This window comes from Clupea harengus, chromosome 2 (assembly GCF_900700415.2).
Source record: "Clupea harengus chromosome 2, Ch_v2.0.2, whole genome shotgun sequence".
Lineage (NCBI taxonomy): Eukaryota > Metazoa > Chordata > Actinopteri > Clupeiformes > Clupeidae > Clupea > Clupea harengus.
This window is the reverse complement of record NC_045153.1, coordinates 31822079-31833737: the sequence shown is the minus strand read 5'-3', so window position 1 is coordinate 31833737 and position 11659 is coordinate 31822079. Positions and strand designations below refer to the sequence as shown.

General features: G+C 42.1%; 1 protein-coding gene across 1 annotated transcript; it reads right to left on the bottom strand.

Annotated features, from left to right (window-relative positions):
* Window positions 1–46: 46 nt before the first annotated feature.
* pou1f1 (POU class 1 homeobox 1) lies at window positions 47–7366 on the bottom strand. The gene is made up of 7 exons (XM_012819802.3): window positions 7225–7366; window positions 4729–4878; window positions 4480–4578; window positions 2249–2494; window positions 1671–1835; window positions 1374–1434; window positions 47–1290 (listed from the first exon to the last, which is right to left on the bottom strand). The coding sequence occupies exons 1-7, from the start codon at window positions 7364–7366 to the stop codon at window positions 1083–1085; spliced, it is 1071 nt and encodes a 356-aa protein (XP_012675256.2). The 3' UTR covers window positions 47–1082.
* Between the last annotated feature and the right edge of the window lie 4293 nt (window positions 7367–11659).

The following is an 11659-nucleotide window of genomic DNA, read 5'->3' as shown; positions in this document are numbered from 1 at the left end:
TGACAGAATCCATAACAGTCTTGATGACCCCATATATCTTTCTCACACGTAGGATAACATCCCCAGGTGAAGATGTACAGAGAGAGTGAGGACTTGAGAGTTTCATTATCCAAGAGAGACGTCTTACTATGGATGTGTGACATAAACCTAGAACAGCTGTCCTGGGCTAAGCACCTGGACCAGTATATTATCTTGGAGATCATTCACTGTGGGGAATTCTTCTATTCCATTCTGTATGCAGCTTGCTGTGTTAGGGTGAAGCCTCTCGTGAAATGGAGGGGTAGAGGCTGCCAAGGGCTTGACTACATCCAACAAATCTTTCCAAAAAGGTTTTAATACTGAATCTGTTCGAATAGATGGGGCTCATGGTATATATTACTGTACTGTACCATATTAAACATTTGAGTTGATGAACTATACATTCTGTACAGTATTGTGTGAATGCTAGGGGTGCATGAAGAAGATAATACCTAAATCGGTTCTCCATTAAAAATCCATGAAATTCATTCAGAATTCATAATGCAACACAAAAGAGAAGCCAAGTCTTTTATTAATGTGTTTAATCATAATGCATACTGCATCATACTGATACAGGTACGCACAAGAGATGCATAGAAATGCCATTTGTTTCAAAATCATTTTGTACTTTTCTAATATCAAACTACATATTAATACCATATATTAGATTTTTTTTTTTTTTTAAATATACTAACAATCCGTTATTATGAAGACCATGTGAAATGTAGTATCATAATTAAATAGACAGGGATTGTCATTATGACATAATTAGGGATTGTGTAAACATGAAATGCATTTGAGAACAGTTTGGATCAAACATAATTTGGCACACAATGCTTTTTGAGAATAAACAGTACGCTCTGTATCAACTGAAGTTCACGTTTTTTATATATCCAGCATCCAAGTGAAGCTAACACTACGCCACCATATTGTAGTCCACCCTTGTAGTTGCTCACAATAGTTCAAAGCTTAACCTATTTTTCCATAGCTTTGGCACCAATATTCCTGAGGTTTATTTTTCCTGTGCCATGGCAAAGTCTTCACAGAGGAGTCAGAGATGATGTCTACCTACAGGAGTGAGCTTCTTTATTGAAGAAAGAGCTGTGGTGCAGGTTGGTTTTGACGCGTTTCTCCCGTTGCCTGCGGTTACAGAACCAGACGCGCACCACCTCTTTCTCCAGGTGCAGCCCCTCTGACATGCGCACGATCTCCTGTGAGGACGGCTTGTTCTTCTCCACAAAATTTCTCTCCAGGGCCTCTTTGGCCCCCATACTGTGCAGAGGAGAATAAGATATTAATGTGCTGACGTGCAACATGAGAGAAGATGAAAGGTCTTCCTTTCCGGCAGTGTTTACCTGATGGTTGTTCTCCGCTTCCGCTTTCTCTCGTGCATGCCCATCTTCTCATTAAACAGAGCTGTACAGGCAGAAACGGCTCACATTAACATTCACTTTGGCCTAAGGGGAGAAGCCTTGCATTGTTACACATCATTACTGATCAGCCACCGTGCCACATGCACAAGAGTCCATTTCTGTTCATGCCACCATAGCAGATTATAACAAGTTATATGCTCCTTCTAAACACGGTGGGGGTCATTCCTGTGTGTATGTCCATGACCTGTGCTGCTCCACACATTTCACAGGATGACTCACCTCCAGCCTGCTCTGCCTCCTCCAGCCACTTGGCCAGGATGGACTTCAGCTTACAGGCGTTTTTGAAGCTGAGCTGAAGGTTCTCGAAGCGGCAGATAGTGGTCTGGCTGAACTCCGAGCCGTGCACCGCAGCCAGGGCCTCACCCACATTGGTCTGGGTGTAACCTGCCAGTCGACACAATACGCATTCAATCAATGTCATCTAAGAGGGTCAATGATCTCACCCACATTGGTCTGGGTGTAACCTGTCAGTCGACACAATACGCATTCAATCAATGTCATCTAAGAGGGTCAATAATCTCACCCACATTGGTCTGGGTGTAACCTGTCAGTCGACACAATACGCATTCAATCAATGTCATCTAAGAGGGTCAATGATCTCCTACATGTATCCCTGAACATTGAAGAGCAGGGACAGCCCTCTCCCAGCATCAGTGTTTAACCTGTGTTGCACAGCAGTCCCCGTCACTCAGTGGCACTAGCAGTACACATGGATGGTTGTATTGCTTTTACTGTTGAACTCTACGCTCTATCAAACCGTGTGCATGAACACATTGGGATGGGTATTCAGAACAAACCCAGCTTGATCCTGCGCAGTTTGAAGTCATTAGCAAACTTCTCCAGCTCACGGATCTGGGGTGAGTCCATGTCAGGAGGGTCCTCTGGGGGCCGGCTCTTCCTGCGCAGCTCTTGTTTGATGTCGCCCAGACACGTCTCGTCCGTGAGCAGCGCCTGGGGCAGCGGGGGGAAGCTGTGGCTCAGTGCGCATGGCCCCCCTCCCAGGCTGTGCTCCGGGAACTTGTACAGGCATGGGGCCAAACCGCCTTTTGAAACAAATCCAGATCAATTTTAAGGAACATTTTGGGGCAACACCATCCGGCTTGATGCACTTTTGGCCCTGCTGAGTCTAATCTAGACTACATGCCCAAGGAGTCCCAGAACACTACATTATTCAGTGCAGGGAAAGGGCTATAACTACTAGATCGCCTCGAAGCATAAACCGGGTACACTGACAGATTCATATAAATGTAGAAATAGAAGTGAACTACAATGGCAAGCCCCTGAGTGAACAGTGCATTTTTTGTACATGAAGGAGCCAGAATCAGTGTTTCTAATGGAAACACTACACTCTTGTGGTTGGTTTGAGAACAATTTGCTTCATCCAAATCAAACTTGGTAAAGAGTAAAATCGTGCCATACAAATAATAAAAAAATTATATTTGTGAATATATATTTGTTTTTAAAATATACAAAATAAGATGCCTTGGCACCCATCAATCGTCTATTTTTCCTCGGTTTGGTTCTTAGTCATGTGAGATTGCCAACAGTCAAAGTTTTATTGTAATGAGTCAATAGTTCACACATGCTCAAGGTTATAAAATAGTGGTTTCATTATTTTCCAGTTTAGTTTTAGTTTAATTTCTATTTGGGTTTATTTAAGTGTCAGTTTTAGTTTTAGTCATTTAAGTTAAATCGTCTAGGATAAGTGCATCTTGAAAAAGAATCTGTTTATTATTGAAGATGTCAACATTTCTAAACTAATTTTAACTAACATATGCAATACATTTGTTTCAGATTGGAAGCCTGGTAAAGATACAGTGTGCGATTCAGTTTCGCGAAAGGTTGTTGATATTTGTGCTCAACAGCCAATCAAATGACACCCCTATCTTCCGTGCCCCTGAAGCACCGTGTTGATTGGCTGCGATGGTTTATAGCTTAGTCTGAGCTACTACCTCTGTTTCCCATTTACAGTGTGTACAGAGTTTTTTTTTGCATAAACACTGAATGGATAGCTTAGATAGAGGACCGTGAGGAGCTTGCTGAATTTGACAAATAAGTGTATGGGATTATGGGGAGTGTATGGAATCCCGGACTAGACCTTTAATACACATAACTAAACTAATCAACTATTTACTTACTGCTTCACTTGATAGTAAGGCCTTCCATTAGTTAAGTAGGTCCGGACATGCTTTATGTGACACCTATCCACCCACCCACCCAATGACAACTATTTTAAACAAAATTATTGATTTCTTTTCTATGCAACCATTATTAGTTTAGTTTATACTTAGTTTTATGTTTCCTTCGGGTAAATTATTTTATTTCAGTTTATGAAAATGTCAGAAAACCATTAGTTTTGGTCTTGGTTTTAGTTTTAGTTTACGATAATAACCCTGCATATGCTTTTTTTTCTAAATCACTTTTTATTTATTTAATATTTTTTTAGCAGGGCATTCTGGCAGTAGTTGAAACCTACAGTCTCATGTGTAGTCAGGGGGATCAGATGGACACACACCATTGGACAAATTGGCCTTCAGGGAATGACAAGATTCATACGTACACACGCCATTGGTCACCTGCAGCGCACTCATCATTCACACATGCAGATTGCCTTCACAATCGGGTTATGAGGTGAATGCTTTCTGCCATGATAGCACAGTTGAGTGATTTACCCTCTGCGAACACTGGGGGGTAGCATGACAACAAGAATCGCCTTACCATACATTAAACAAAGCCATTCTACAAAATTGTTCTAAAAAAATCTGGGGTCAATTTGTATGATTAATGCATGATTTTTCAAATCTATTCTTTGCACAGGAACACCCACTGATGTGCTTCCCATGCGATACAAGGCTCCTTTAGTCTTCAGAACCAGTATGAGTTTTCATTATTCACAAGCGCAAGGATTTTTTCAATAGAAAGTCTCCATTGTTTTAGTATGATTTGACTTCAATTCTAAAGATTGAATAGTAGAGTAACTGCAAAAAAAAACATTCATGCAAACAGTGTCCTTCGGTGGTTGGTCTACCTTGTAATGAGTTGGCTCCGTTGACCATGTTATGGTGGGGCATGCTACAAGTCTGTAGAATACGGGTCTGTGAGATGCTGGCCGAGAGCATCTCCTGTGCTGTGTGGGAAGGGAGAAGGCATTGTAACCACAGCCAGTGAACACAACCCACCCTTCTGACCTGGGCTCGGAGGCCTGAGTCACAAGCAGCCAGTAATGAAAGCCCAAGCAGCCCTTACAAAATAAAGTGCACAGACACTGTGTCCTCACCTGCCATCATCCCGTATGTGGTCTGCTGGTTGCTATAGTGACAAGGAGGCATGGGATAGTGCAGACCAGCTGATGTGTTGCCAAGGGCCGAGGTGGACAGGTGCATGTGAGAGCGCTTGGAGGACTGGACCAGAGACAGACCGGAGGACACTTCAAAGAGAGGAGAGGAGAGGAGACCCATCAGAACACACCATTAGAGGAGGAAGAACAGATCACCAGTCATACACTTTCCAGAAACTGCATTTCCAGATCAGTGAAATTAATTTCAACATCATTACAAACGACAGAAGGCTGACACTGACAAAAGAGGAGGCCATCAATGACTGGTTTAGACAAATATACAAATGCAGCCTAGAGTGTAATGATATGGCCCATGCAAAGTACAGTAGGCCATAAGAGGAGAAGAGTATAGGTTATCTTCATAATATACCATGACATTAAATATATATATATAACAAAAGGAGACGCACTTTAGTAGACCCAGAGTGTTATGAGCAGTGCACCAGACTGAGACCAATCCTCAAGCAGTGACCTCAACATTGTTTCAAATCCAGTGCATTACCTTAATGGCTGCCTATGACCAGGCGTCTGAATAAACGTATAACCTCACAGCCTGCAGCCACAGTTGAACACATTCTAGCGTCAGCTAATAGAATCACTTTTTGTAATTTAGTTAGTAAGCAATCTACACTATCTGTATGCTATAATGTTTACACAACGTACACGTGGCACATTAATGTCCCCAATTTCTTTAATCTACTCTGTGTTTGTTTTGTTTGTTTGTTCACGTTTTTCCACAGTGAATCATGGCTGGGCTACAATATTCAAATGTGTCCATTCAGAAACATGGCTCCAGGCAACAAACCATTAATACAAGCTACAAACAAGCAGTAAACAATTAAGCTGAGTCAAAGACTACCACAGTCTCACTGACTTGGTAACCTCAGACAGACAGTGAGTCATACTGGAATAAGATACACCACTTAGATGCTGTGCTCATCTCCGAGACGGAGGAGTTGTTTTAACTGCTGCTACCCTGGTTTGTTCAGCTCCATGAGGTTCTTAAGCTTTGCTATATGGTTCATTGATAAAACGATATAAATACATATGTCCAATATAAATATGGTTGTTTGTGGTCCAATTAAAGTAGAAACCTAATCCTACATTGTGATTGTTTTTAACCCATGAAAGCAACATTATGTAGGCTTGAACTGTTTTAAGATATTGTTAGATGGGTTTTTGTAGGTAGCTAGATTTGATATGATCCTCAGATTCTTTTTGATTGTATAGATAAATGCACCAGTCATCACCAGTCACTAGCGCTCATGGAACCCCAACTGTAAGAAAAGCTTTTAGAACACATCACCACATACACACGGTAGAAAGCTAGCTAGCTTTAATCACCACATTGCCATATACACATGGTGGAAAGCTAGCTAGCTTTAATCAGCGGTATCTGTGCTGTTGATGGTCAGTAATGCCTCTTAAACCATATTGATGGTGATTATGCATGCAACTACGCCTGGGCCTACTAACATTTATATTTGCTAAAAATATAAGCAATTATGAATATGTGCTCTTCGCTTGTAATGTTTAAATTATTGAGTACTATGCAACTATAGTGTCACTCTAATTGCAAAATGGTCTACTGAACGTTCACAGCAAAACAAGAGCTTTAGCTTAGCATAGCATATTATTTATCTTGTTTTGTATCTTGGTGGAAAGTTGGCTGGCTGGTGGCTAACCGACAGCATAGCACATGAGGACAATAACTGAGCCCTGTCAGGTGCTTTGTTCAGCTGTGCAGTACCAAACGAATGGCAGTGGCTGTACCATTAGAAGCAGGAGATACATGCTAATAGAGTACTAAGGACTCTGTAGAGCTTTGCCCTGTGGGGGGAGGATTCCCCTAGGAAGAGTCAGTAATGACATAATCAAACATGTCCCACTCACCCACACATCCTCACACTTATTACATCTTTCCACAGACATGCCTCTCCACTCTCCCTCTGTCACTTTGACTGTTTCCTGTCCTCCCTCTCCACCAATGCTGCTTCATTCCAGCTGTCAGCTGCCCTCAGGGAGAAACCACTTCACAGATAACTGCTTGGCTCCCAGCACTAGAAACCTTCACAGTTCATTTATAACAATCTCCTTGGCCTCCTCCCCCTCACACTCAAAGGTGCTGCAGAGCATTAAAGCATGCAAATGTTTGCCATTCCTACAGAACCCAGTATTACAAGTCTGAACAAATCGTTAGTTGCAATAAAGTAAAATAAAGTAAAAAATTATGATAATATAATAATAAGTAGCAAAATGAATAGCTTTATACATAATTACATATGTTGATGAGGAAAAAGATATTGTAGAATAGGATTGGAGATAGCAGCCGTTTTGGTGTTTGGAGTTTGGTTTCTGAGTCACAGAGTGGACCAGAGGGCACATCTCCAGTGCCTGAGGCAGGCCAGAGTGGCACCTTGTGAAACAGGGGCTTACCTGCAGACACCATGTTGCTGGCGTGGCTGCTGACGGGCAGGCATTCCCCAGTGCTGGCATGGTGCATGAGCAGAGGCAGGGCAGACGAGTCTCCTGCCAGCGTGGTGAAAGAGTCCGCTGCACTAAACGCCTGGCATGTCATTCTGAAGCGGAACTCGTCTCGTCTCAAGCCTGGTCCTGGACCTCACGCTCCTCTCTGGGGACGATGACAAGAGCTTGTGAGCACACCTGTGGGAGGGACACGCTGTCGTGTGCAGGTATTTATATCAATCCCTGCAGTCCCCCTCTCATCCATGTTAATGCGTTCTGTATCCCCAGGCTGTTACCACCCTAGAGCTGGACTAAAGGGCTCATTTGGGAAGAGAAAGGAGGAAACTTGACACTTGTTCCCCTGTGTTTGTCTCTCCCTTTCTTTCACAGACACACACACTACCACTGGACAAACTAAATCCACTCAGATTGTTAACAGATGGAGTCCGTAACGTGGCTAAACACATCCACTAATATATATTTTTTAATCACCTCTGATTTAAAAAAATGTCTTTGGCTACATAGATGTGTGACCTTGGTTTTCAGAGGATGAAACTATTGTGAACGCAAGGGACTAGGATAAAAACACACAAACATAGTCATAATCGTTAAGGGACGGTGTTGTTTGTACACAGGCATAAATGTTTCATGTTTTAACTATGAGAATTATTTGAAGTTTGAGTCTTAATCTTGGGTATCAGCTGAACTGACCTTATGACACCCCAGAGCAACTGCTCTGGCACAGAGAACCATCTGGACAGGAAGGATTAAGTTGTACATGAACAGACTTATGTTGGTCCATCTGTTTACAACAGTTGAAAACACACATTTAAGCCAAACCTGACCAGTTCTAATCTAAATGTTGTGCAGTTAGTCAATTGCTATGGCTTTCAGCTCTAAGCTTTGCTAAGGCTTTCAGCTATCTAGTCAATGTAGGTGGCAGGCAGGTGAGCGTCCTCGATGCATGGAAATGAGTCCCCTCAAGAGCCTCCTAATACTATATGAACACTGCCTTTAGGACACTTCATTTTCAACAAAACAGATTAAAACACCAGTTCACTGCAATTCATTGTCTGCCTGAATTTAGTTTGTTAGAAATGTATTATTTTAGTATTGGTACTCAGTGGTGATGCATTATGTTTGTGCCATAGATGAAGCATCCTAAGGCAAGTATATAGCAGCTTGGCATGATAACACAAAAATGTCCTAATATTAAATAGGATTGTAGTTCCAGCTCCTGTGCTAAGGTGTTAGCACTGCATAATCTGCAATACGTCGGGAGGATATTAGGGTGTAGAAACACAAGCACCTTAAGTCTCCCATGGATGAGTTAGTTATGAAGAAGAAACAACACCCTTTGAAAAAGCCTCTACACCTCGATGGACACTGCTGCCAAATGCTGCACCTAGGAACACTAATGCACTCATGGGATGGGATCAAGCTGGACTGTGAAGACAAGCATTTGCAAAAGCGACGGGGAACAAAAAGGAGAAAGGGCTGCCTGATTTGGGAGAGTAAGGGTGACGATTATTACATCTCTCAAGCAAATCCCTCAACATTGAACCTCTTTGGTCAGCCAGTGTAACCAGGCACGGCCACACAAAGCCTCTGAACTTAATTAGTGTGGGGAGCATGAGCTGCACCGCGGCCCTCATCCCTGCACCTGCTGCCCTGTCTCGGCCTCACGCAGGCCCAATGTGCACTCACGGCTCCAGGCCTTTATCCCACAGAGGAGTGGGAACTCAGGGAAAGCCAGTCTTCTCACAGGTATCATATCAAACCAGCAGGTAGTGGAATACATGTATAGCATAGGATGCGCTGTGACCACGTGGTTTTTGTACATTTTCATATGGCAGTGTGCGTGTGTGTGTGTGTGTGTGTGTGTGTGTGCATCTGTGTGTGTGTGTGTGTGTGCCTGTGCGTGTGTGTGTGCGTCTCTTTCTCTCTCTCTCTCTCTCTCTCTCTCTCTCTCTCTCTCTGTGTGTGTGTGTATGTGTAAAACATAGCTGACCTGTTCCAAGAATCATAGTCCTATAATGATCTCTTATTTGACTGAAAACCTTGTCACACACTGGCCCCATAGATGACCTACGTATCTGACCATTGGTGATAAAGACATTTGATAAATCACTTGTCCATTATAAATGTCACTTCAAAAACAGGGAAAGGTGAAATGGCCTATCGAGATTTATTCTCTTCATCCATTATACAAACATGGGGCTCTGTGTACTGATGCATATCAAGAGCACCGTATATTCGATTCCTAAAACATCTGCCCCAGAGGGATGGATGATTCAGATATCACTGAATAAACAACTGAAGCCGTGGCAATGAAGGTAATTTCATCAACATATTCAGCATCTGCCCACATCCTGAAAGGTTAGCCTGGATATACTGAGAGGAAAGAACCTTTCTCATCTGGCAAACATGTGATTCCAACCCCTTTTACTCACACAAATGTTTTGTCAACAATTTGTCCTGCTTTATTGTTTTCTGTGCCTCCATTAGCATAGATTACAGAGAATGTTCTTACATTTGTGTAATTTGGGGGTTCATTGTGCATGTGTATGAATTTATTAGAAATCTGCCTCATCTGCCTGATCTAACATAGAGAAATTGCTCTCTGTTTGGTCAAAAAAAATGGAAATTCTTCAGTATAGAGATAAATAATGTGACAACCTACAACAAGAACAGTGCTTACATATGAATGGAGGAAACAAAAGCATTGTCTCTCTTGAGCTAAAATAAAAAAACGTAGAGCCCACTTATTGAGCAAACTGGCCCACGCCGTTTCCTTAAGTGAGCATCAGATCAGGCACAACAGACTTTCTCTCTATCCATAGTAATCACTGCATGGCCAAGTGGAACAAGTGAACTTACCCAGCCGACTGAAGACGCTTAAGGTACTCCTCCACATTAATGAAAAAAGAATTCACAATCCGAATGTATCTTATTTGAGTATGAATATTCATATTTATTAGGAGGATTGAAGGATAGCATGCTAATGACAGGTATGGAACTGACGACAGGTCGTTTAATTACCTGAAAGGTTCCTAATTTCAGGGTCCTTCTCTCAGTGCATGTGTGTGTGAATGAGAGTGTGTATTTCTCTTCTACACATATTTGAGTAGATTATGGTTGGATGTCATCAGTGACAGGTAAGTTTTAAAATGTGTTGACTGACAAACATCTATTGATCCACTATTACAACTTATTTGCTATAACATATGTCTGTGATGTCAATGTGTAGCAATAACAAATGATTCTGTTATATTGGAATATCCCTTTCAAATGTATTCTATTCTTCAGTAATAATCTTTATAAAAAAGTCTGAGAAACATTACAATAATCCAATTTCCCTGTCTGTAGGAAACAGACCATCGTCAGATCAAGTGGTCAGATAGACTGTTGACCCTTTTCACCTTTGATAAGCTTTTCTTTGTGGAGAACGATTCAGGGTTTGGCATTTTGGATATACTTTATGAATGGTCGGCTCTGTGGAGTGCCTTTGACTGGCCTGTTCTAGATGTGAGTCCTGGGCTGTGATGACAGGGGGGATACTGGTGCTGGCAGTTCTTTCATAAGAGCCATGTGAGCAGCACATCAAAAAGGCCTCCACGTGGCGTGGGCCACTGATGAAAGACAGCTGTTGCTATGCTACTGGACTCTTGGCTGGGGACTGAAAGAGATAGAATTAGGATAATTCATCCTAATCACCCAGGTGTCATGCTAATTCAACACACAATATGATAGGCAAGAAGATATCAAAGCTGAAGTGATACCGCTCGCCACTTGGTTAAGTTTCTGGGTTCCAGTAGGGGATCTGTTCTGGGAATGGGGTGGGGAAGAAGAGAACCCCAGTGGTAAAAGTGTACCTAGCGCTTGTGTACATAGCGGTTGATTTCTGATGGCTTTGGGTACACTCTCCTCAGCTATCCCCATGTTTTATAAACCATGACATACATCTCTTTACTTTTCCTGACTCATCATACTAAAAACAACAGTGAGAGAGTTATTTTAAGAGCCTAAGAGTTCTTAGTTCTGCCATACACACTAGTTCAATTCAATGTGGGTATTTTGTGTTCAGTGTTATCATCAAAAGAAATGCCATCAAAGGAAATCTCTTGCAATGATTTGTCACAGACACTTTAAAATGCTCTCATGAGTCAGAGAGGGCAAACAGAATAAATAAGCTCATAGCACTGAAATGTGATAATAAGCAAACAATAAACACATTCTAAACACTTTAAAAGGCTAAGAAGCTGAAAAATGATAAGTTGTAATAAGATCAGTGGGTGGTGAAAACATCCTCTCAAATGAGGTCTGCCATGTCAGAAAGGTGCATTGGTGTAACCTGTTATGGACTGCAGGGAGGGATAAGAGCCCTGCACTCGCGTGTGTCTGT

Coding starts and splice junctions, on each gene's coding strand:
- pou1f1 (XM_012819802.3), bottom strand. CDS start 7,366: ATGACATGCCAGGCGTTTAGTGCAGCGGACTCTTTCACCACGCTGGCA. Junction 4,579..4,728: donor CACATACGGGATGATGGCAG/GTGAGGACACAG, acceptor CTTCCCACACAG/CACAGGAGATGCTCTCGGCC. Junction 1,435..1,670: donor GGAGGCAGAGCAGGCTGGAG/GTGAGTCATCCT, acceptor CTGCCTGTACAG/CTCTGTTTAATGAGAAGATG.